Genomic DNA, 26685 nt, shown 5'->3' on the forward strand with positions numbered 1-26685 from the left:
GAAGGAATAAGCAGTTGCTATTGTAAGTGTTGAATAAATATCTGTTGAATAAGTGAAGTGGAAAATAAAGAAGATATCTTAAACTGAATCTTAAAATATGTGATTTTAGGCTGGGCGCAGTGGCTCATGCCTGTAATCCCAGCACTTTGGGAGGCTGAGACAGGCGGATTACGAGGTTAGGAGTTTGAGACCAGCCTGGCCAACATGGCAAAACGCTGTCTTTACTAAAAATACAAAAAATTAGTTGGGTATGGTGGTGGGCACCTGTAATCCCAGCTACTCGGGAAGCTGAGGCAGGGGAATCACTTGAACCTGGAAGGCAGAGGTTGCAGTGAGCTGAGATCGTGCAATTGCACTCCAGCCTGGGCAACAACGCGAGACTCCATCTCAAAAAAAAAAAGTATGAGATTTTAAATTTGCTCTTGTCTGAAGATATAATGGCAGAATATAATTAATTGTAGATTGAGCTGAGAACATTTTACATTGTTCTTGACTAGAACTGTTCCTGTTCTTTGTTCGTTTAGTTTGAACTAAGTTTTCCTGTCCTCATATGAAATATCTCTGCCTATAAGTAATCAATAATGTGTTTTCAAGCATTTAAGTTTTTCTTGGCCTTATTTTCAAAAAGAAATTTGGCTTTAACTCATTTATTTAACATACTTTTATTGGGTATCTACTATGATCCAAACACTATTTTATGGTTGGGAATTCATCAATTCATTAAGTAAAACTTTTTATATAAAAGTAATAATCACCCTTAAATTGTCAAATATTCATCTTAATACAATAAAAAAAGAGAACTGTAATTTGTATGCTTTTTATTTTTTCATTTGGAAATTTAGTTCAAATTAGCAAAGCTTTTAGTTAATACCTGTCTTACTGTATACTCCACGCCCATTTAGTTTATTTATTTTCTTTCTATTGGTTATTAGTAGTTGTTAGCAATTAATGCTTGTGTAATACATCATTGAGTTTCATAAAGTTTTTCTGTGAATAAAACTTGTCAATTCTTTGTTATATTAATATAAGTATTTACAGTCAAAAGATAAGATTTTAAAAATCTACTTTTTGGACAAGTAGAAACAGAAATATAACGTAATTAAAAAATTTTTTTCTTGCTATGAATACTGACAAACTTTAATATTTTGATTTAAAAATAAGTCATATTTTGGGGGGCTCAATTTCTCTGTCTCCATTCCAAATAGAATAAGAAAGTAGGTTAGCCATGGTGGCTCACACCTATAATCCCAGCATTTTGGGAAGGTGAGGCAGGCAGATCACTTGAGGTCAGGAGTTCAAGACCAGCCTTGACAACATGGTGAAACCCATCTCTACTAAAAATACAGAAATTAGCTGGGTGTGGTGGTACGCACCTGTAATCTCAGCTATTTGGGAGGCTGAGGCAGGAGAGTTACTTGAAGCTGGGAGGCGGAGATCACGCTACTGGACTCCAGCCTGGGTGACAAAATGAGACTCATCTGAAAAAAAAAGACTGTAAGACATCACATAAGAAAAAATCACTGACAGTGAAGCACATTCAATATTACCAGGAAAGGGCTTAGAATTTTATTTTATTTACTTTTATTATTTTAAATTTTGTTGTTTGTAACTTTTGTGGGTACATAGTAGGTGTATATATTTATGGGATACATGAGATGTTTTGATATAAACATGCATTGCATAATAATCACATCATGGAGAGTGGTGTATTCGTCTCTCAAGCATTTATCCTTGGTGTTACAGACAATCTAATTAGATTTCCTTATAGTTAAGTAAATCAAAATGAAAAAACTATCTGAAAAATGAGTTTTTTTTTTTTTTTAAATTTATATATTTTACTTTAGGTGCATACTATATCTGGCATTTCTCCCCATGTTATCCCTCCCCACCCTCCCTTCCCTCCCCACTCCCCTCTGTCTCTACCCTATCCCCTCAACTGCCCCCAGTGTGTTTTGTTCCTCTCCCTGAGTCCATGTGTTCTGGCTGTTCAACACCCACCTATGAGTGAGAACATACAGTGTTTGGCTTTCTGTTCTTGTGTTAGTTTACTGAGAATGATGGTTTCCAGATTCATCCAAGTCCCTACAAAGGACACGAACTCATTGTTTTTTATGACTGCATGGTATTCCATGGTGTATATGTACCACATTTTCTTTGTCCAGTCTATTATTGATGGGCATTTGAGTTGCTTCCAGGTCTTTGCTATTGTACACAGGCTTCAATGAACATACAGGTACGTGTGTCTTTATAGTAGAACAATTTATAGTTCTTTGGGTATATACCCAGTAATGGGTTGCTGGGTCAAATGGAATTTCTATTTCTAGATCCTTGAGAAATAAAATGAGAGTTTTTTAAAGAAAATGTTAAGGGTTAACTAATTACTACAAAATGTATAGACAAATTTAGAAAGTTTCAGGAAATAAACAGAGATCATCTAATGCAGTTTATCCAAGATTTCATAACTACTATGAAATATTTTATAACAGTTTGCAAAACCATGGTTAAATACTAATGAAGTTATAATTACATTGCTTCCATTACTTAGCAGTAGAGCTGGCTTAGTCTATACAGCTCTGAATCTATTAGTAAATGGCAATCGAGGAAGGAAAGCACTGTTTATGTTTTACGATACTCTTTATAACAGTGAAGTATGAAAATGATTAGTTTAACCAGGTATAAAACTTGAACCATAGCCATGTAAAATAACAAAAAATGCTGCCAACATTTACTACCAAAAGTTCCTATAGAAAAGTAGTTTAGCAGCTTATTTCCTATTACTCTGTACTTTTGCTCTTTTAACTTGATGTGATGCCATTTGTTCATTTTTGCTTTGATTGCTACTGCCTGTGGGTTATTACTCAAGAAATCTTTGCCCAGACCAATGTCCTGAAGAGTTTCTCCAATGTTTTCTTTTAGTAGTTTCATAGTTGGAGGTCTTAGATTTAAGTCTGTAATCCATTTTGATTTGATTTTTGTATATGGAAAGTGATAGGGGTCTAGTTTCATTCTGCGCATGGATATTAAGTTTTCCCAGCACCATTTATTGAGACTGACCTCCTGTCCTCACTGTATATTCTTGGAATCTTTGTTGAAAGTGAGTTCCCTGTAAATGTGTGGATTTATTTTTTGCTTCTGGCTCTCTTTTCTGTTCCATTGCTTTCTATGTGTCTGTTTTTATGCAAGTATCATGCTGTTTTGGTTCAGTAGCTCTGTAGTGCAATTCTAAGCCAAATGTGATTCCTCCAGCTTTGTTCTCTTTGATAAGGATAACTTTGTCTATTCTGGCTCTTTTGTAGTTCCATGTAAATTTTAGGATTATTTTTTTCTATTTCTGTGAAGAATGGTATTGGGATTTTGAAAGCGATTGCATTGAGTCTGTAGATTGCTTTGGCGAGTCTGGACATTTTAACAATATTGATTTTTCCAATCAATAAACATGGAATCTTTCAATTGTGTCCACTTCAATTTCTTGCATCAGTGTTTTATAGTTTTCATTGTAGCAATCTTTTACTTCTTTAAATTTCTTTCTAGGTTATTTTATTTTTTGTTATTGTAAATGGGATTACTTTCTTGATATCTTTTTCAGAGTATTCGCTGTTGGCATATAGAAATGCTACTGATTCTCATATGTTGATTTTGTATTCTGCAACTTCAATGAATTTGATTATCAGTTCTAATAGTTTTTTGGTGGAGTCTTTAGGTTTCTTCAAATAGAAGGTCATATCATCTGCAAAGAAGGATAATTTGACTTTTCCCTTTTTAATCTGGATGCCTTTTATTTCTTTCTCTTGTCTGATTACTCTAGCTAGGACTTCCAGTACTGTGTTGAATAACTTGTAAAAGTGGACATCTTTGTATTGTTCCAAATTTTAGAGGAAAGGCTTTCGGGTTTTTTTTTTTTTCTCATTCAAAATGATAGTAACTGTGGGTCTGTCATATATGGCTTTTATTGTGTTGAGATATGTTTCTTCCAGATCCAGTCTTTCTAGGATTTTTATCATGAAGAGGCTTTGAATTTTATCAAATGCTTTTTAAGCATCAATTAAAATGATCATATGATTTTTGTCCTTCATTCTGTTGATATAATGTATCACATTGATTTATTTGCATATGTTGAACCATTCTTATATCCTTGGGATAAATCCTACTTTGTCATGATGAATGATCTTTTTAATATGTTGTTGCATTTGCTTTGCTGGTATTTTCTAGAGGATGTTTACATCAATTTTTATTAGAGATATTGTCTGTCCTACAGTTTTCTTTGTTTGGTTTTGGTATTGGTAATACTGTCCTTGTAGAATGAGTTTGAAACTGTCTCTCCTCATCTATTTTTGGAATAGTTTGAGTAGGATTGGTATTAGTTCTATTTAGATGTTTGGTAAAATTCAGCAATGAAGCCATTGGGTTCTGGGCTTTTCTTTGCTGGGATACTTTTATTTTTTTTTTGAGATGGAGTCTTGCTTTGTTGCCCGGGCTGGAGTACAGTGGTGTGGTCTGCAACCTCCACCTCCCATGTTTAAGTGATTCTCTTGCCTCAGCCTCCCGAGTAGCTGGGATTACAGGCACCAGCCACCACACCCAGCTAGTTTTTGTATTTTTAGTAGAGACAGGGTTTCTCCAGTCCAGTCTCAAACTCCTGACCTTAAGTGATCCATCCACCTTGGCCTCCCAAAGTGCTGGGCTTACAGGCATGAGCCACCGGTCCTGGCGACTGGGAGACTTTTTATTACAGGTTTGGTCTCATTCCTTGTTATTGATCTATTCAGGTTTTTTATTTCTTCGTGGTTCCATCTTGGTAGATTGTATATATACATCTAGGAATTTATCCATTTTTTCTAGGTTTTCTAACTTACTGGCATTTGTTGGTCGTAGTAGTCTGTAATGACCCTTTGAATTTCTGAAATATTAGTTGTAATGTCTCCATTTTTTTAAATTTCTGATTTTATTTGAGTCATCCCTTTTTTTTCTTAGTCTGGCTAACAGTTTGTTGATTTTGTTTATCTTTTTTTAAAAAATCAATTTTTCATTTCCTTAGTCTTTGTATTGTTTTCTTGGTTTCAATTTCATTTATTCCTGCTCTAATCTTTATTTTTCATTTTCTTTTCTTCTACTAATTTTGGATTTGGCTTACTTTTGCTTTTCTAGTTCCATAAGATGCATATTTATGTTGCTTATTTGAAGTTTTTCTAGTTTTAGGATGTGGGTGCTCATTGCTATAAATTTTCCTCTTAGTACTTTTTTGCTATATCCTATAGGTTTTGGTATGTTATGTTTCCATTTTCATTTGTTTCAAGAAATTTTTAAATTTTCTTTTAAATTTATTAAGCGCTTTTAGTAAGTCATTATAAGTACCATTATACCTTTATATTAAAGATTTTTCAAGGAGATACCTCCTTGAATCCCTGTAAATTAATAGGTTTTATTCTTTCCAACTTGGTTTAGTAGTATTTTGTACATCAGGCACAAGTGAAAAGTCATATATACAGGTCTTTTCCTTATTGTGAGTCTAATGTTTATAGCATATTATATGTATGTCAGAAAAATCGTTTAGCCAGTTAATAAGCATGCTAATCAGGAAAATACTGGACCTTTAACATGGAACTATTGGGACAGTGAAAATCAGGACTTAGTATAAAAAACCGGACTGGACAGAACTCTGTTATTTTCATAAACACCCAGGTAGTCCAATGCTCATGGTACTAAAAAATTCTTACTTAGATGTACTAAAAAACTCTAAGTACATCTAAATTAAAATGGTGGCTTGAGTTTAACTCATAGAATGTTCTTCCTCTAATACTTGAAAAGAATACAAAATAAAAAAAATGATTTAAATAATTGACAATACCAACTAAGAAAGAATAATGTAATCAGATGCAATGAGCTTAAAAGATGATGGCCAGGGAAAGAAACTGAAGGTTTCAGACTGAAGAGGCATAGAATGATTTAGCAACTTTATTTAGTCCTGGTCCCCAGATGCAGCGCTAGTGAGTTAGTAAAATTCTGAGGATTACCACTAATATTTCCAAAACTGAGAACTAAGGTGTGCATTCTTCTTTCTTTTTTGTTACAGAAATAGTAGAAGTGGCAATTTGAGAAGTATATAGACAAAATGTGGAAAATGAACCCTGGGAGTTACACACTGAGAGAAGTAAATGCTCTAGTTCTACCTACTGAATTTGGGAAATTATCCAAATGCTTTTCTTCCACTTGATTGAAATACACTCCCTAATGAGATGAAATGAACCTTCCTTTGGCATATACAATACCTAATAAACTCCTAGAGTGCAGAATCCAGAAATTTTCTTAGACTACCTGTCTCCTCAGATAAGCTCACTTCTACAACTACTTTTCCTCATGCTATGGATAAATAAGGAATAACAGAAAAAATGCAGCTTTCAAAATGTAACTCTGAGGAGAAAATAAAATGCTGTCAGATAAGGAAGGAATAGAATCAAGTAGTGACATGGAGAATTCTTTTTCTCATGAAGATATAGTACATCATGGCAGAACACCATTCTTGCTATAACAAAACAATAAAAGGTATATAAGTTGGGGAAATATATTTTAAAGACATAGGAGAGCTACATAATCAAAGAAGTTTAAGAAAATTAAAAATCTGGACAGGATAACATCCTTCTGATGTGAGAAGTCTATTGTTAGCTGTTTTCTTCTCTGGGATTTGTTGCTCCTTTTGGATATGAGCTGAGGATTGGTGTTGGCCCATGTAAAGGAACTCTGTCGAGGAACAGAGAAATCACCAAAGTATTTGGGTGTCTTGAGGGGCCGTCAACAAACTGGAAACTTCAGAATACCTAAATGCAATTATTTTTACCTATGACACATACTCTGAATTTTGTATTTGTGTGGGAGGTAGGGAGCCTTAATACAGTAGACTAAAATCATCTGTGGTCTTGTGGTATTTAGAAGACAAGACTCCATTTGAGAAGTGGGACCTGCCTCAAACACATGGCTGGCCTTTTTTTGCAAGATACTTGCCATATTTGTAAATAAAGTGATTTGGGAAGTCAAAGAACATAGTGTGAAAACCTGTGAAAAACAGACTGAATCCCCCACATTTTAGACCAGAGGTGATAGAGATCCCTACCAGGCTCTCAGTTGAAAGCTTAGAAGGAATACACCTGAGGAAGAGGTAAGAACCAGAAGTCAAATGTGAGTTAATGAAAACTACAACCCAGCTGTGACCCAGCACATTCCTTGATTGTATTGAGGTTATCAGTCTTTCACTGTGTCTGCCTAACAGTGAAAAGAATTCTTGCTAGAAGAGATCATCTGTAGCTTCTAGAGTTCCTTTATGTGCAGTATTCAGCATGAAATAAACGATACTGGACATGAGAAAAGGCAAGATGATTTGTCCTTTAATAAAAGAAAACACTTAACAATAGAGGGAAACCGACAAACGATCCAGATATTGAAATGTACTGACAAGGAATCAAAAAGAAATTAACATATAAAAGTAATTGGAGAAAAAGATGGTTAAAATGTATGAAAAAGTGGAGAATTCCAACAAGAATTAGAATTGATGATATAGAGCAAAGAGATGATCCAGAATTATAAAAACATTATCTAAAATTAAGACCCTGTCAAATGAGTTTAATAGTAGACCAGACACAGCATTAGGTAGGATAAGTAGACTTGGAGATGGATCATTAAAAAATCTCCAAACTAAAGAGAAGAGAGAAAAAAAAAATGGAAAGCAAAATAGAAGAGCAGGACAGAGAGAAAAAGTCTAACATATGCCTAATTGGAGTCCCAGAATGAGACAAGAAAATAGAGTAGAAACAATAGTTGAAGATAAATTGATCATAATTCTTTCCAAAGCTCATTTCACATCAGATTACTAGCTAGCATTTATAATTGAGAGTGAACAAATGCAGGGTTTCCTTTATAAATATAACATTGCATATGAGTTCCAAATGTGTGGATCCAGCAAACTACAAAATGTTCCAGAATCCTTTGAGAATTCATCTGCAGCACATAAATGTGCCACCGGGCATTGACTGTAAAGCTTTGTTCTGGAGCAGTGCTTTCCAATAGAACTTTCTGTGGATGGTAATCTGTGTTTGTGCTGTCCTGAAGGCCCTAGTCACATGTGGCTATTGAGCACTTGAAATGTAGCCACTGCAATTGAGGAACTGGGTTTTAAATTTGATTTAATTTTAATTAACCACACATGGCTAGCATATTAAACAATGCAGTTCTAATGGATTAAGGATACACTTCAATGCAATAACTAGAGACCCATATTAAGTGGAGGAAATAGTGATAAGAGATTAGAATAAGTAGATTTGAATAGACAGAGAGAATGAAATAGAGCATTTTAAACAACCGATGATGAAAGTATTGAGTTGCCTTGCTGTTGTAAAGAGAATGTGTATAGGGTAGTTGTGGAAAAAAAAAACCAACAGTGAATAAATAATGTTGGGGAAGATTAAGGACAGTATGCCTTTTATGGTATTAAGGAATAGAGTACTTTGTTTGTAGGAATTTATTGTAAGGACATGTACATGCGAGAGAAAGGCAGAATATTTAAGAACTCAAAAGTGAATGGTGGATATTAAGCAGCTTAAGGAATTCAGCTGCATGGTACTTTTATATAATGTGATTTAGCTTTTCTCTGCATGTATATTTCTCTCTTGTTACTGTATTGACTGGTTTCTTTACCTTATTGAACAGAGTAGAGTTTACTCTGAACATATTTTCTACCTCAAAGCTTGTGTTCTTAGGGTGATGTAGCTACCCTTTTCAAGTCTGCTTACATTTTTAAAAAAATTGTGGATATATACTAGTTGTATGCTTTCATGGGGTACATGTGTTATTTTGATACAAGCATACAGTTATCATGTAGTTTCCTTACTTTCTATAGAGTCTATTCTCTTCTTCCACCTCCAGACTTTTCCTTGTTCATGGCTTCTGTTCCTTCATAGCTCTGCTTGCATATACTTGTAGTCTGTTGTAATTTTACTTAATTAATTAATTCATTCAACAAACAGTAAGTACCTCCTGGATACCAAGTTCTGTCCTAGGCACTGGAGATACATCAGTGAAAAAAACAGACGAAGTTTTCTGCCCTAAAAGACAAGGCTTCCCTAAATATTTTTATAGCTGAGATGCAAGAATATCAATGGAAGCCGCTGGCCTACCCTGAAACCCCTTCAACCCTGAGTATATTTTGTACTCTTAAGGACACTCTGCCAGTAGGTATATGTACCCCAGAGCCCATCACCGTTGCCGTAAACAGTCAGCTCCTGAGCCTAAAGGGAGAGGCCAGTGCCAGCCAAGTCTCCAGGGGGCCCCTGAAACAGGATCTATAAAGGAGGTCATGGTTTCCTGGTGAGCACGTCTGAAGCTCTGGGGACTCCTCACCTTTTGAGGAGGGGATGGCAACAGGAGCACCACAGTTGGCCATCACTCGTCAAACTGTAAAGGTTTTACTGATGATGGAGTTTATATTTTAGTTGAGAGAAGCAGACAATAAGCAAAACAAAGAGGTGGATTATATGGTGTATTTGAAGGTTATCAGTGCTGTCGGGTGAAATAAAACTTGGGAGGAGGCTAAGGAGAGTGGGGCTCCTTTGTGTGTATTTGAGTTTTAAATAGCTATGAGTAGGGGTCTCCTTGAGAAGGTGACATTCAGCAAAGTCTGTAAAGAAATGAGCAGCATTTCCCATTAAAATGAAAAAGGAATGTTTGTATTAGACTGAATTAAAATTGAATTTGTTTTAGCTGAAATAATGGGATCTGGATTTATTGAGTACCTACTAAGTGTCCAGTGTTTATACTGGATATTTTATATCCCTCATCCCAATTAATCCTTGCTCAACTCTAGAAGGCATCATTTTGCAGACTGTACAGCTGGTAAGTAAAAGAGCAAGGGTTTGTATGCAGGTGTTAGACTTCAATGCTTATGCTATCTTCAAAGAATAAATCAAGGCGTGGTAATTATGATGAAGGATCATAAAACGATAATGTTGCTACTTAGGTCAAAAAGATTTTCTTTCTGCTATCGCTAATGAAGACATGGATTATTTGATTTATTTACAAATTAATATGCCATTAAGGATATCAAATCTCTGTTCTTTGGAAAATGTGATAATGTAAAAAGATAAATTTAGAATATTTATTTTTAGTTACATATTTAGTAGGTATGTTGAATAATATCCATTTTCAAACTTGGTAATATATTGGTATAATGAGGAGTTTAGAACTTTCATTTTCTTGTTAATACAGCTAATTCTGAGAGTGTCTATGACTTTTTAGTGTTTTGACTCATTCATTTTAATTTAATTGGAGTCAGCCTTTCCTATGTGAAGTACTATTTTCCTCAAACTAGGAACTTACTAATAATTTTAAATTAAAAAGAGCTTGTGGCAAAAGGACTTTTCCAGTTCTTGGCAAGTGTGAAGTTCATTGCAATTATGCTGTGGATAGAAATCTTTCCAAAAGGGGGAAATCGCTCTACAAAGGAATAGTTTCAATCCATTTCTCTGATGTGACTTGAACATGAAATGATTTTAACAGCTATATATGAATCTGGACATTATTCTTAGTTGTTTAGTACTTCAAAAGCACTTTCAAGAGGGAATTGTTTTGCTTATTTGTGATTCCAAATCAAATACACAGAGAGATTTGGAAGATTTGCAACAGGAAGTAATCTCAGTTCTATGTAGCCACTAATGTTGTGTAGAAAAATTCAACTTTTGTGAACAAAGGAAAAGCAGTCCTTTTTAAGTTATAAATATAAGCCAATGTAGTTTGCATTGTTTAAATAATTAAAATGAAGAAGCTGTTCGTAAGTTCATTTTTTTTTTAGCTGCATTCCTAGAATCATTTTAGAATTGGCCTGGTTCTGAGACATCTTACTGAATAGATCTTTTTCTTACAGGAATACCCTTTTCCTACATGTTATCACAATAATAATGATATAGTGTCTTTATAGATTTCTGGAGTTTATATAACCTTGACATATTTTTAACTGCATCCAATTCTGATAATTCTGTGAGATAAATATTCCCATTATGTGCGGATAAGTGAGAGATATAATGGTTTCCCCAAGGTTGTCTAGTTAATAAGTAGTAGGGCCAGTATTAGAAGCCAGGTCTTCTGACTGCAAATCTGATGTTTTTCCCATCACATCATCTTATCTTTTTGTGCTGCTTTCTTAGTTGAACATCACAGTGTTGGCTCAGTCAAGTTCATATCAATTTAAATCTCTAGGTCTTTTACATATGTTATTTTTAAGTCAGAGTTTCCTCATCCTGTACATCTGTAATTGATATTTTTGAACTTAAATACTGGACCTTGTTTATCCGCATCCATTCCCGTCTTATTATTTTCTACTTATGGTTCTAGCCTTCTGAAATCTTTTCAATCTTGATTCTGTTATCCAATTTATTTGTTATTCCTTCCAGCTGTGTGTCAATAGCAAATTTTATAAGTAGAATGTCTTTGAAGTTGCAGAAGCCATCCTAGTAATCTAGCACACTCTGTGCTTACCACGTATTTGGAACTTAATAAGTGGTATTGATAAAAAAGAGATTTTTGTACAGGTCAGGGATAAGAAAATCTGTATACAATCCTTTATGAAAAGAAAAAACTCTCAATAGACAAAGGGAATTCTATTGTGTTTATTTCTCATATTTTAATATGTTTATAAATTATATTTTTCATGGTAAATAAAGTCATTAATTACATTTCTTTTACCTCTGAACTTGTTTTCAGTACTTCAGAAATCCATTGCCTGGTAATGGTAGTTTTCTGAAATTGTGCTATGGTCACTGAGGATTCTAGAATTTGCCTATGGGGGAGCCTGAATTGAGGAAATCTAGTTGTAAGGAGAGCTATTACACTTATTTTGTGACTATTTGCATAGCAAGCAAAGATTTTTTTTTTTACCTAGATGATATGTTATAAATTAATAAAAATAACAAAACATTCTAAAGAAATTTTTATTCATGCTAAACATGAGATTGGAGAAACATTAGTTTTCTGTACTAAATGATTATTTTTTAGTATTATATTTTTATTTAGAATGTTTTGTGGGTGGTGCTGATGGAGATTTTGTAGTGGGAAGCCAACAACTCCCAAGCTAACTCTAGCTTATTAGATGCCAGCCACTTAGCATCTAATATACTCTTTATAACTCTTTATAAGCAGCATGTTTATAATTCTCTATGAGCCATAACTTTTGTGAAGTGAAAAAAATGTGTGAAAAGATAATGTTAACAGTTAGTACTGGTTTTGCAGATGGAAATAAAAGTTCATGGATAATGCTACTATTATGTGATATACAGTCAATTTTATTAATAAAGCTTATTTAAATAGGTTTATCAACTGCTTTAAATCTGTAGTTATACAATTAATAAAGTGTAGAAAGAGCTTCTTAAAATCTTCAGTTATTTATAGGGCATCTTGTGGTGGAAGCTATATAATAAATCTTGCATTCATAGGGATTCGTGAAGGTAGTGGGTTGTAGTCCCATTCATTTTCAAGAGTCCATTCTGTTCAACTTCAAAAAAAATGGTTTTTTGATCTTGTATATTTTCACCTTTATTTTCAATTTTGTGCATTTTTATGCTTAAATGGAAGATAAAACTCCAATTGTCTAATGCTTCATTTAAGCACATGGAACATAATTTTTTGTGATCTGGGAGATGGAGATTGTCACAGACATCATTAATCAGAAAGATGGAAAATTTGTCATCCTAAGAAAACTTGCTTTTATGAAGCAGCTGGACAGGAGATTATTCTAATTTTTTCTAAGCTATAGTAGATTTCACTGCCATTATCTTTATGAACATCTGAGTAGATTAATGCACTGATCTCTCAATATATAACATAATATATAACTACTGAATATATAATGTAAAGCCATGCTGTTTTAGCTTTCATGACTGTATCAATAAATACTCTGTAAGTAATAATCAGGGTAATATAGTTATACTCAAAATGTTAAATTTTTGAATTATTGAAATCATCTTTATTGAATTATGTATTTGAAACTTTGTCTATTTCAGAAAATGATTTCAGGAGACTTCTAACTATTTGGAGAAATCTCTCCATTAAACCTGAATGCTATATTACACATCATCTGTAATTGTTGAAACTGGCATTATTTATATAGGCTACTTGGTTCTAAAGTTAATTTCTATCCCTCAACAGCTCACTGGTTTATGTTTGTGGAATACATTTCCAAAACTGCTTTTTTTGGCATCCTTTTCAATGGTCAAGAATTAAGTTTATCTTTGTAATTTTCTCCTATTTATGTAGAAAGTCAGGCCCTCCTATTTGATATTTGTAGATAAATGCAAGAGTATATTTTGAATTTCTGACCATTAAGTCACTTGGTCAGATCTTTCTAGAATGATATATTGAATCATCTTTGTTGTTTTCCTAAGTACTCAAGAAATAATGCCTTTCCAATATCATTTTGTTTTATCTTGCAGTTATTTCTTTGCTAGTTTTCTGGTTTCGATTCTTTTGACCTCACTTAGTTCTTTTTTTCATCTTAGCATTTCTTCCTCCCTAATTTCTTGAATTCCATATGCTATATTTTTCCAAAAGAGTTGTGTTCTTCTTAGGATGAAGAACTTGTATTTTTCTATGATTATGTGTATTACCTGTATTGTTATTTTACTTACAGTAAAATGCTCCAGAGCAGTGCTGACATAGGAGTGTGTAACAAAGCCCTATGAAGCGTCTAAAACTGATTGTTTTATAACTGTTACAAAACAAATAAAAAATATACATAAAGCTAGTATTTATGGTAAAGAACAAAAATGCTAGCCATAGCAATGAATGAGTTTGCAAACTATGAAATATAAAAGGTTATAGGTTAGTAAACGATTGAGTAATGACAATGAGTAATAAATAAAAATTTCTAAGGGAAATTTTTATACCTTGATTACTGTAGAGTGTGTATGTATCTAGATGAAGAAATAAAATAGTGAATAAATTGCGTATTTTCTTTTTTATTTCTGTTACCAGATGAAGCAAACCTTAATTAGATCCCAATTTGCTTGTACTTATAAAGATGACAACATGATAAGCAAGGGTAATTGGAATAATATTAATGCAGCATCAAAGCCTTTGTGTGTTCTTCACATGGAAAATGACCTTTCTGGTAATTGATCTTTTTTGTGCAATTAAAAAACAATTTAATTCTAGTCTACTAATTAATTTTAAGTAAAATTAGATTATTTTTGCAAAGTACTATGAAATGTAAAGGTTTATTTTTTTTTTCTTTTGAAGACTGAAAGATTTATATTTTTAAAGACCTCAGTTTATTTAAAAAGTTAAATCTAAATACAAATTTATGGATAGGAATAGGACACAATTTGATTTAACTAAATGTATTTAAGAAGTAATATGTAGCGTATGTTTATGGATGAAATGTCATGCATTCAAACAAATATTTTGGTAGCACTGACAATTTCATTACTGGCCAAAGTTAACTACGAGGTGCTGTGGTAAACTTAAAAGTTGTGGGATAGTAATGTAGCTATATTTGTTAATTATATTATTTATAGTATTATTTTACTTTAAAAATAAAAATTTGAATATTCTTTAGCCATTTCTAAAGTTTATTGTAAAGTTCTCATGAATATTAATACTAAATATTATATGATTCTTTTCCTCTTTTTATCTTGCATAACAGAGGGTATAAATTCATCTGTTGGAAGATCGACAATTGGAATGAGTTTTGGAAATGTTCATCTGGACAGAAGTAAAAATGAAAAAGTATCAGGAAAATCAAGTAGTCTGACAGGAAATAAAAGCTCAAAAAGGAAACAGGTGGATTTGGATGGTGAAAATACTCTCTGTGATAATGAAAATGAACCACCTCAACATAAAAATGTTAAAATGCCAAAGAAATCAAATGATTCACAGAAGAAATTGTATGGCAAACTAGCTAAAGTAGCAAAAAACAATAAATGTACTGCCAAGGACAAGTTGATTCCTGGCCAGACAAAGTTAACTCAGTTTTTTAGACTATAAGTTTGTGTATTATATGCTTTAGGTTTATGCATATATAAAGCCATTCACCAAAGACATGCTTAATTTTTAAGAGATCAAGGTGTAAATTATGATACTTTATTGTATTGGTCTAGAGTGTATGTAAGGTTAGTATGTTAAGCATTGTTCAAAAATACTAATAAGTCATAATTATGCAGAATTTTCACAAAGTTTAATGCACAGAAAAAGCATATCATTTCAGTTACTGTTATATCTTAACACTACTTTCTTTTAAATCAGACATTTAACATAATACACAAGTTATAGTAGCATTACAGGCTTTTCTTCCCATTGGCAATTAAATGCTTTTATTTTCTTCTGAAAAGATGATGTGGACCAACAGGTATCAGATTTGCCAACAAGGTCGGTAGACTCTTCCCAGCATACATCTGAGCACTGAAGAAAGAAGAAAGTTTAAATTGTTTAAAGGATTATAATTGTCACACAAAATTTATTAAGAAAAAAAAAAGAATGGATCTAGTACAACTAATTCTGAGTAAACCAAACTGTTAATAACTAATTACATGCTCTTTAATCCCACATTTTTGGCAGGTGTAATTGAGCTACGGTCTTATTTGATTTTGTTATGATTGCATCCAAGTTCGCTTAAACTCAGAGTTCTGTTTAATAGTGGTAGGGTGTAAGAATTGAATTTTGAAAAAACTACTCACTGTCAAAATCTCTCCTTCCTATAGGAAATTTAGCTGAGTTTTCTTCATCCCCAATTTCTCTCTTTTCTTGTGTTGATTCAGTATTCTGAACTCCATTGTCAGCTGGAAAAGCTACAGATCCTTTTAGTGCAAGATAAGGTTTTATAGCCAGATTCAGTGGCAGACCATGATTTAAGAAATTATGTTTGGAGCCTGTGTTCTGTAAAGAGAAGGTTGATTTGTTTTTTAGCTATCGTATTTGGAGTGGAATTATAATACAATTGTAGAATATTCTTGTTGATCAATTCAAAGATGCTCTATACTGTTTTTGACTCTTTAAAAATACCTTATATGCAAATTTATAGGAGGAAAAAAAAAAAACCTTTTAGATAAGAGGTGTTCTCCAGGATGGAAGAACTACCTGGCGTGTAAGAAATATCGGCAGTTGTCTAATACATATTGTGACTGTTTGCATATACTTCTGTTTGTAAAAGTATCATTTTTTAATAAAAGTATCAGTTTTCAGAGGTTTTGTAAGAATCATTTAAATTTTCATTGAAATAAATGACAAGTCACATTGCCACTTACCTTTAAATTTTTGTTTTCCTCTTCGTTCATGAAACTGCTCTCATCGTTTTTATATTGTTCCAGGGAAGGAGCAATAACTGATTTTTCTCCAGTGTCTTCCTTCTGAAAGGCTTTCCCCAACCTGAATGTATTAAATACCATGTCATCGTCTAAATTTCTTATGGACTTGGATGCTGAAAGTAAAATACCTTGAGAAAACAAAGAAAAAGTTAGTATTAATATGTAGGAAGAGAGATTCATTTTTGCCGTTCTTAGTTTGATGTCTGCATACAGTCAAATAAGAAAGAAAATGAAAAATTTCTCAGTCAGGCTGCTTGGTAAATGATTCCATATCTTTATATATTTTCCAGCTTGAATAGAAAGCACTTCAAAGAATTATGCTTTTCATTATCTTAGAAATGACTCATCAGATTGAGGCTAATCTTTTATACAGCTGCTAATACCTACATTGTTTTGGTTTTAGTGGCACATTGTTTATTTTGAGTGTGAATTTTCTCAGAATCTGATTAAGATCCTTGGTAGAATTCTTACTGTTGAGTAGATTATAGTCTCTTGAAAATGGGTTGTTATTAAGGAAGACCACAGGACATCAGGCTCTCTCTATGTTATTATTGTTTCCCTCTGTGTATTTTCTGATTAAATAAAGATATTAAAACTCAAGTTACTTCACTCAAGGATGATAAGGATAAAGTTTTATTTCCTTTTAATCCTGATTAAACCGAAATAATCCTCAAAAAGGATTTTCTTTTATAAATACTTGATACAGTGTTTGGTGATTAAAGTACATATGCCTGTCAGTGTGAACAAAAAGCTATTCATGCTATATCAAAAATTGACCTGTCAGGCGTGTTTTAACTCTGCATTTACAAAAGGATAATATTTATTAATGAATTTAGCAATTAATGAATAAGTCCATGAAAAGAATATTTATGTGCCCCATAAACATTAATATTGGATGATGAGTGTATATTGTATGACTTTTTTCATTTCAGAGTTAATTTCTAATTTTGACCCCAATGAGTAAGATAATACATTCTTTTATATGTCTTCTGGTACATATATATAAGAATTTTTCTAGAGTATATTTCTCAGTATGAAATTGCTGAGTCATGGAGTATGTATGTATTCAGGTTTACTAATGCCAAAATATTTTCCAAAATAGTTGTAAGTGATTTGTGCACCCAATAAGCAGGGTGTGAGAATTCCCATTGTTCCATGTCCTAGCTGACTCTTAGGTATCTCATTATCCTTTTGTTTGTATTTTCCTAATTACCAAAGAGGTTAAGTGCCTTCCCATATGTTTACAGTTTTTGTTTTGTTTTGTTTTGTTTTGTTTTTTGCTTTGTCCATTTTCCTATTGGGGTTTTTTTTTTTCTAATTTATGGGTGTTCTTTACGTATTCTGGATATTAATTATTAGTTTCATTATATTGTGTTTTCTCTCAGTTTGTGACTTGTATTTTCAACCCCTCTGTTATGTCTTTTGGTGAACCAGACTGATTAATTTTAATGTTCACATTTTTTTTCTTTTTTCTTTATGGCAGCGACTTTTTGTGTATGTATGTGTGAGAGAAAGATGCTTGCATTCATTTTTAAAAAATACTTTAATTTCTGAAGTAATGTGCAGAACGTACAGGTTTGTTACATAGGTATGCACTTGCCATGGTGGTTTGCTGGACCCATCAACCTGTCATCTACATTAGTTATTTCTCCTAATGCTATCCCTCCCCTACCCCGCCCTCCACCCCCCAACAGGCCCCAGTGTGTGATGTTCTCCTCCCTGTGTCCATGTGTTCTCATTGTTCAACTCCCACTTAGGAGTGAGAACATGTATTTAGTTTTCTATTCCTGTGTTAGTTTGCTGAGAATGATGGTTTCCAGCTTCATCCATGTCCCTGCAAAGAACATAAACTCATCCTTTTTTATGGCTACATAGTATTCCATGGTGTATATGTGCCACATTTTCTTTATTCAGTCTGTCATTGATGGGCATTTGGGTTGATTTCAAGTCTTTGCTATTGTTAACAGTGCTGCAGTAAACATATGTGTGCATGTGTCTTTATAGTAGAATGATTTATATTCATTTGGGTGTATACACAGTAGTGGGATTGCTGGGTCAAATGGTATTTCTAGTTCTAGATCCCTGAGGAATCGCCACACTGGTCTTCCACAATGGTCGAACTAATTTACACTTTGTGTAAAAGCATTCCTATTTTTCCACATCCTGTCCAGCATCTGTTGTCTCCTTACTTTTTAATGATTGCCATTTTAACTGGCATGAGATGGCATCTCATTGTGGTTTTGATTTGCATTTTCTAATGACCAGCAATGACGAGCTTTTCTTCATATGTTTGTTGACTGCATAAATAAATATCTTCTTTTGAGAAGTGTCTGTTTATATGCTTTGCTGACTTTTTGATGGGGCTTTTTGTTTTTTTCTTATAAATTTGTTTAAGTTGTTTGTAGATTCTGGATATTAGCCCAGATGGATAGACTGAAAAAATTTTCTCTCATTCTGTAGGTTGTCTGTTTACTCTGATGATAGTTTCTTTTGCTGTTCAGAAGCTCTTTAGTTTAATTAGATCCCATTTGTCTATTTTGGCTTTTGTTTCCATTGCTTTTGGTGTTTTAGTCATGAAGTCTTTGCCCATGCCTCTGTCCTGAGTGGTATTACCTAGGCAATACCATCTAGGCAACTACTTTTAATATATTTTTTGGAAATTCTTCTCAATCCTTAGATTATTAACATATTTTCAGATATTTTCTTCTGTAAGTTTAAATATTTTGACTTTCATGTTTAGGTTTGTAATTCATCTGTAATTTTGTGTATAAGATAGAGATGTAATTTTACTTTTTCCAGTGTTCTTATCTATTTCTTGAAGAATTCATCGTATCCCCACTAATCTGCAGTGCCATCTCTGCAGTATATCAGATTTCTGTATATGTGTGGCCTCCTTTCAGAACGTTTTATTCCACAGCCAAATCTACAGTGTTAACATAACTTTAAGTAATTTTTAATATCTGGTAGGTCATATTCCCCAGCCTTCTCACCCAAATGTTTTTCTTTTACAACAGTTCCTTAGCTATTCTTAGTCATTTCTTTTCCATATAAATCTTAAAATCAGCTTTTCAAGTTCTGTAAGAATACTTGACAGGATATTAAGGTTCAGGTTAGGTACCCCTTATCTGAAATGATTAGGACCAGAAGTATTTGGTCCTATTTTTGGATTTGTGATTTTTTTCAGAATTTGAAACATTTGAATTATATCGGTTGAATATCCCAAAATCTGAAATCTGAAATGCTTCAATGAATCTTTTTCTTTTTTAGCATCTTGTCCATGCTCAACAAGTTTCACATTTTGGAGCATTTTTGGATTTAAGGTTTTCAGATTTGGGATGCTCAACCTACAATTGCATTGGTTTTATAGATTAACTTTGGGGAAGAACTGACCTCCCGAAGGTAATGTATTATCTATGAGCGTAGCATTTTTCTATATTTGCTTAGATCTTCTTTAATCTTTTTTTCTTCTTTAATCTTTTAATGACATTTTATTTTCTTCATAAAGGTCTTGCATACTTTTGTTGGTGGAATTACAATTCTTTATAATTTAATTAAATTTCTTATTTTTGGTTGTTATAAATTTTATTTTTAAAAAATGATCTTTCTAGCATTATTGCCAGTATGCACATGTGCATTTGGCTTTTGCATAGTGATTTGATAATAGAAAAAACTTTCTAAACTCTTAAAAAATTTTTTTTCTTTTTAATAGTTTATAAATATATGGATTCTTTTGGATTTTATATAAAGACAATTGATATAAATGATAAAATAATGGCATTTATCTCTTGACTTCTGGTAAGTTCATCTATATTGTGTGTTTGTGTCTGTGTGTCTGTTTGTGTGTTCATACACACTGACCAAAACCTCCAGTAAATACCGAAAATGGAGATAACAGACATCTTTGCAGGACTGCTGATTTTGTAGATAGTGATTTTAATGCCTCACCACTGAGCATAATGTTTGCTGTAGGTTTCTTATAGATACTTGTTGTAAAGTACAGATGTTCTCTTCTATTTCTGGCTTACTTATAGTTTATATCATGAATTGTTGTAGAATATTATTGAATGCTTTTTTTTTGTATATATTGAGATGACCAGATCATTTTTCCCTTCAGTCTTTGGAAATATTAACAGCTTTTTCTAATATTAAACTAACCATGTGTTCATGAAAGAAACCTTTAACTTATTGAATTCAATTTGGCCATATTTGATTTAGTAGATTTTACATTTATTATCAATAAGATTGATTTGTAATTTCCCTTTTTTATATTGACTTTTGGTTTGATATTAAGGTTGTATTAATTTCATACATTTGGGGCAAGATTTATTCTTTTTTCTATTATCTTTTGTTAAACTTTGGGCTTGGTGTTTTCTTGGTAGGATTTTTGTTGTTATTAAGAATTGATTTAGCTGTAGGAACATTTAGCTTCTCTATCTTTTTTAGTTTGTTTTATGAATTTATGTTATTGTATAATTTGTCCATTTCGCTGAAGTGTATTTTATCAGAGGTAGCCTTAACTGCTAATTTTCTTGGGGAGTATTTAGATCTTTCTCATTAAATGTTTTGTGAGTGTATTTATAAACAAAAGACTCTGACATCTCTTGACTTCTTTGGCCTTAGAGCTTCCTTATCTTTTTAATGTTGTTAGTTGTGCCCTACTTTGTTTTCCGTGGTTTGAACCTGGTTTGGATGTGCCTGTTTAATCTGTAAAAGTCCTTGTTAATGGAAATCTTTTTTCTTAGATGCTGTTCTGGGAGGGTAAGAAATATTAATAATTATGTATTTTGTTTTAAATTTCCACTGGATGAATGGTTTGGCTGATCGTCACTCAAAATTGGGACTAAATCCAAATGATTTTGACGGTTTAGAAAAGTTAATGTTTTATTTTGTTTAAACTGTCATAGCCCCTGAACATTATGAGGTTTTGCCATAACTATTTAATTATGGAGATAGTTTCCAATTTTTTTGATGATAACTTTTTAAAAATGAACATTGGTTACTGTGATGTGCAGTGGAGCATAGTAGATTTCTTTTTCATTGATGCTGAAAATGGAATGTTCCCAAGTAGTAGAAGGGAACTTTGGAGAAGAGCTATTGCCGGATGGGCTTGGGTGGTTCAGTAAACCTTGTGAAGGCAAAGGCTTATATAAAATATGATCTTCATTTTCTGTAGAATTACTGCTAACACTATATATTTATAAGTCACTTTATTAAAATTCTCTCTTTGCTCCAATTAACGTATCTTTGGTATATATTGCGAGGAAATTAAATGTGAATTGGCCATTGGCTTACTGAGAATCATGAATTTCTTAGTGACTAATTGTATGAGTGTAAAAGCCAAGGTTGCTCACTTACATAAGCTATCAAAAGATATAAGAAAACTTAAAATTCCTGCTCTGATTTCTATAGTAAAGAACCCATACACTTTCACCTAGAATTTACCATTAACATTTCACTTCTGTCCCTCTATCCCTCCATTCCTTTATTAATCTTCTGATTCTTCTAATGCATTTCAAAGTATATTGCATATATCAGTATACTTTTCACTAAATACTTCAACATACATATTATTAACTGGAATTTAATAGTTGTTTACAGCTCTTTCTTAAGTAAAATTTACGGAAAGTGAAATTCATAAACCATTAAGTGTGTGCAAATTTGCTATTTTTTTGACAAATGTGTATGCTTATAAAACTCAGACTCCTATCAAGGTACAGGACATTGCTATCACTCCAGAAAATTATGTCTTACTTGTTACAATTTACATGTACCACCATTTTCCCCAGTCCCACCACCCCTCATTCCAACTCTCTGCTCTTAGGCAATCACTGTTCTAATTTTTTCCACAGTGAATTAGTTTTGCCTATTTTGGAAAAATACAGTAGATGTCTTTCATTCAGCATGTTTGACATTCATCTGTATGTATGTGAAGCAGTAGTTCCTTCCTTTTTTATTACTATTATATGAATATACTACAATCCATTTGTCTGCTTTCCTGTTGATGGATTCAAATTGTATCCAGATTTTGGCTGTTATGAATAACACTTTCTACATTCTAGCACAAGTCTTTTTGTGGACATGTGTTTTTATTTCTCTTGGGTAAATATATAGGAATGGAATTGCTAGGTTATATGATAGATGTATATTTAATTTTATTAAAAATTATTAGATTATTTTCTAAATTGATTGTACCATTTTAAACTTCAACAAAGACTGTATTAGAACTTTGGTGGCTCCACATCCTCTCCAACATTTGATTTTGTCAGTCTTAATTTTAGCCGTTCTGATAGATGAGTAGTGATACCATGTTTTAATTAAATTTTCCTAATAACTAATGATGTTGAGCACTATTTCATCTGTTCGTTAGCTATTCATCTATTTTCTTTTGTGGAGTGGTCTGTTTAAATCTTTTGTTCATTTTGTTGGGTGAGAGATGTTTCTTTTTATTACTGAATTGTAAGAGTTATATATATATATAGAATATATATTGCTCCTACCCCAGAAATTCCCCTTCACCCGAGTTTTCTTCTCTTTATCTATGTTTCCAATTGGAGTTGCCCACAAAGACATTCTCTTTTTTAAAAATATAAAAATAGTTTATTTTCTAAAACATCCAGTACAAAACAAAATTATGTATTTTAGAAGGGATAGTCTTTCAAAAATGTCTAAAAATACACAAATGTATTTTTATAAAAGCAAAATTAAAGGAAAAAGAAAGGCTCACCTTATTAGATAATAAGATGACAGCATATACTCTAGTACATGCAACAAATCCCTAGTACCCAAAACAACATGGAACTAGTTTAGAAAGAGTGAATAGATTGATGAAATAGGAAAGCAGAAAAATCTCTCCCTATATGTGTGTGTGTGTGTGTGTGTGTGTGTGTGTGTGTGTGTGTGTGTGTATGTATGTTATATGATAAAGAAAAATATGGATAATTTTAATAGATGTCATTGGGGTATTCATATAATGTGGAACATAATAAAGCTGAATTTCTGCCTTTTACCATATACCATATGCTGACAAGTGGAGTAAATTTATTGTGAGTTATGAATAGAGAAGTTTAACTCGACTTTTCTGGAAGTACAAAAATAAAGGAAAAGGCAAGAAGTTACACACACACACACACACACACACACACACACACACACAAACCCTGTAAAAGCTAATATGTATTTGGTGTTTTACAAACACTAAGGAGCTATATAAACTATTACAGTCTTAGAATAACTTTTAGAAGCATAGTCAACAAGCAACTGTTACAACAATCTAGGAGCCTTAATTCTATTATCATTTTCATCAGTTATGTATAAAGCCATGATATTAGAAGAATTATATCTAAAAACAAAAAATTTGTTTGGCCTTAATAATTTCTATTGACGTTTTCCTTTTTGTTTGATTTGTTTTTTAGTCTGGGGTACATGTGCAGAACATGCAGATTTGTTACATAGTTATACACGTGCCATGTGGTTTGCTGCATCCATCACCTGTCATCTATATTAGGTATTTCTCTTAATACTATCCCTCCGCTAGCCGCCAGCCCCGACAGTCCCCAGTGTGTGGTAGTCCCCTCCATATGTCCATGTGTTCTCATTGTTCAACACCCACTTAGGAGTGAGAACATGGGGTGTTTGGTTTTCTGTTCTTGTGTTAGTTTGCTGAGAATGATGGTTTCCAGCTTCATCCTTGTCCCTGCAAAGAACATAAACTCATCCTTTTTTATGGCTGCATAGTATTCCATGGTGTATATGTGCCACATTTTCTTTATTCAGTTTATCATTGTTGGGCATTTGGGTTGATTCCAAGTCTTTGCTATTGTGAACAGTGCCGCAGTAAACATCTGTGCATGTGTCGTTATCGTAGAACAATTTATAAACCTTTGGGTAGGTACATGGTAGTGGAATTGCTAGGTCAAATGGTATTTCTAGTTCTAGATCCTTGGGGAATCGCCACATTGTCTTCCACAATGGTTGAACTAATTTATACTCCCACCAACAGTGTAAAAGCATTCTATTTCTCCACATCCTGTCCAGCATCTGTTGTCTCCTGACTTTTTAATGATTGCCTTTCTAACTGGTGTGAGATGGTATCTCATTGTGGTTTTGATTTGCATTTCTCTAATGACCAGTGATGATGAGTTTTTCTTTATATGTTTGTTGGCCTCATAAATGTTTCTTTTGAGAGATGTCTGTTCATATCCTTTGCACACTTTTTGATGGGGTTGTTTTTTTCTTATAAATTTGTTTAAGTTCTTTGTAGATTCTGAATATTAGCCGTATGTCAGTTGGGTGGATTGCAAAAATTTTTTCCCATTTTGTAGGTCGTCTCTTCACTCTGATGATAGTTTATTTTGCTGTGCAGAAGCTCTTTAGTTTAATTTGATCTTATTTGTCTATTTTGGCTTTTGTTGCCATTGCTTTTGGTGTTTTAGTCATGAAGTCCTTGCCCATGCCAATGTCCTAAATGGTTGCCTAGGGTTTTTATGGTTTTAGGGCTTACATTTAAATCTTTCATCCATCTTGAGTTAATTTTTGTATAAGCTATAAGAAAGGGTTCAGTTTCAGCTTTCTGCATATGGCTAGCCAGTTTTCCCAAAACCACTTACTAAATAGGGAATCCTTACCCCATTGCTTGTTTTTTGTCGGGTTTGTCAAAGATCAGATGGTTGTAGATATGTGGGGTTATTTCTGAGGCCTTTATTCTGTTGCATTAGTCTATATCTCTGTTTTGGTAGCAGTACCATGCTGTTTGGGTTACTGTAGCCTTTGGTTATTGTGCCATGCTGTTTTGGTTACTATAGTATAGTTTGAAGTCAGGTAGCGTGATGCCTCCAGCTTTGTTGTTTTTTTTTTTATTTTATTTTGCTTAGGATTGTCTTGGCTATGCATGCTCCTTTTTGGTTCCATAGGAAATTTAAGGTGTTTTTTTTTTCCAATTCTGTTAAGAAACTCAATGGTAGCTTGATGGGGATAACACTGAATCTATAAATTACTCTGGGCAGCATGGCCATTTTCACAATGTTGATTCTTCCCAACCATGAGCATGGATGTTTTTTCATTTGTGTCCTTTCTTATTTCCTTAAGCAGTGGTTTGTAGTTCTCCTTGAAGAGTTCCTTCACATCCCTTATCAGTTGTATTCCTAGGTATTTTATTCTCATTGTAGCAACTCCAGAAATTCCCCCTCAACCCCGAATTTTCTTCTCTTTATATTTCAAATTGGAGTGGGTCACAAGAGATATTCTGTTTTTTGTTTTTTGTTTTTGTTTTTGTTTGTTTTTTTGAGAGGAAGTCTTGCTCTTTGGCACAGTCTCACCTCACTACAACCACTGCCTCCTGAATTCAAGCTATTCTCCCACTTCAGCCTTTCAAGGAGCTAGGATTATAAGTGCCTGCCTAATTTTTGTATTTTTAGTTAGAGACAGGGTTTCACCATGTTGGCCAGGCAAGTCTCAAACTTCTGATCTCAGGTAATCGACCCACCTCGGCCTCCCAAAGTGCTGGGATTATAAGTGTGAGCCACTGCACCCAGCCAAGAGACATTCTTGTGTAAGATTGGAGAGCAGAAGTGAAGCAGAAGTCACATATGGTTCACACATGATGTAGCTTATCTGCTGACTCATGTCATTGGCTCAGCAGCAGTCAGGCCTGCGACTGCTCCACTTTTTGCTGGATCCACTTTTAGTTTCTCTGACTCCTGGGACACACGTGTGCAGTTCTGTAGCAAAGGAGACTAGCTGTCCTGAGGATATCCATACCATTCAGGTCAGATGCAGCAAGATCTGATGAGTTTCAGTCTATTCTCACAGATTTCAGCTTGTGCTGATGGATTCCAGCATGTCCTTCTTCCCTACTTTACATCCATCTTTCCTTCCTGGCAGCCCGTCATGTGGACTCCAGCATCAGATGGAGTGATCTGCTTAATGGATATTGCTCAAATTAGTTTTCACAGTTGCATGGGACAAATTTATGCAGCAAATTGTGTGTATATTTCTGTATATGTGAATATGTATGTGTGTTGTTCTGCTTGTGTGATTGAATTCTGACTGATACACTTCCCAACTCTTTTTATGAATCTAGCATAAATTTGGTACCAAAACCTGACAATGATATTACAAGAAGGGAAAATTATAGGCCATTCTTTCTAATGAGCCTAGATGTAAGAATCCTAAACAAAATATTATCAAATAGAATCCAGTTATGGAAAAGATAACATTTCATGACCAGTTGAGGTTTATTTCAGGAATGTAAAATTGAACTTTCAGAAAAAAATCAGTAAAATTCACCACTGTAAATGAATACAGGAGAATAAAAAACATGATCATCTCAAATATAGAAAAACATAATAATTGGCCG

At 33.3% G+C, this 26685-nt stretch overlaps 2 protein-coding genes across 2 annotated transcripts in view; one reads left to right on the forward strand and one right to left on the reverse strand.

The window, feature by feature from the left end:
* The window catches only part of LOC108294803 (PARP1 binding protein), a 69846-nt gene extending 53576 nt beyond the window's left edge, over positions 1 to 16270 (forward strand). Inside the window, exons 10-11 of the mRNA XM_017516789.2 lie at positions 14005 to 14140; positions 14675 to 16270. Of these exons, the coding sequence (XP_017372278.1) occupies positions 14005 to 14140; positions 14675 to 15015 (477 nt within the window). The 3' untranslated portion in view covers positions 15016 to 16270. The remainder of the gene's footprint in view (positions 1 to 14004; positions 14141 to 14674) is intronic.
* PMCH (pro-melanin concentrating hormone) lies at positions 15184 to 16593 on the reverse strand. The gene is made up of 3 exons (XM_017516823.2): positions 16272 to 16593; positions 15705 to 15903; positions 15184 to 15429 (listed from the first exon to the last, which is right to left on the reverse strand). Exons 1-3 carry the CDS (start codon positions 16509 to 16511, stop codon positions 15380 to 15382), a joined length of 489 nt encoding a protein of 162 aa, XP_017372312.1. The 5' UTR covers positions 16512 to 16593; the 3' UTR covers positions 15184 to 15379.
* Positions 16594 to 26685: the final 10092 nt, after the last annotated feature.

This window comes from Cebus imitator, unplaced genomic scaffold (genome assembly GCF_001604975.1).
Source record: "Cebus imitator isolate Cc_AM_T3 unplaced genomic scaffold, Cebus_imitator-1.0 Scaffold18, whole genome shotgun sequence".
Taxonomy (NCBI): Eukaryota; Metazoa; Chordata; class Mammalia; order Primates; family Cebidae; genus Cebus; species Cebus imitator.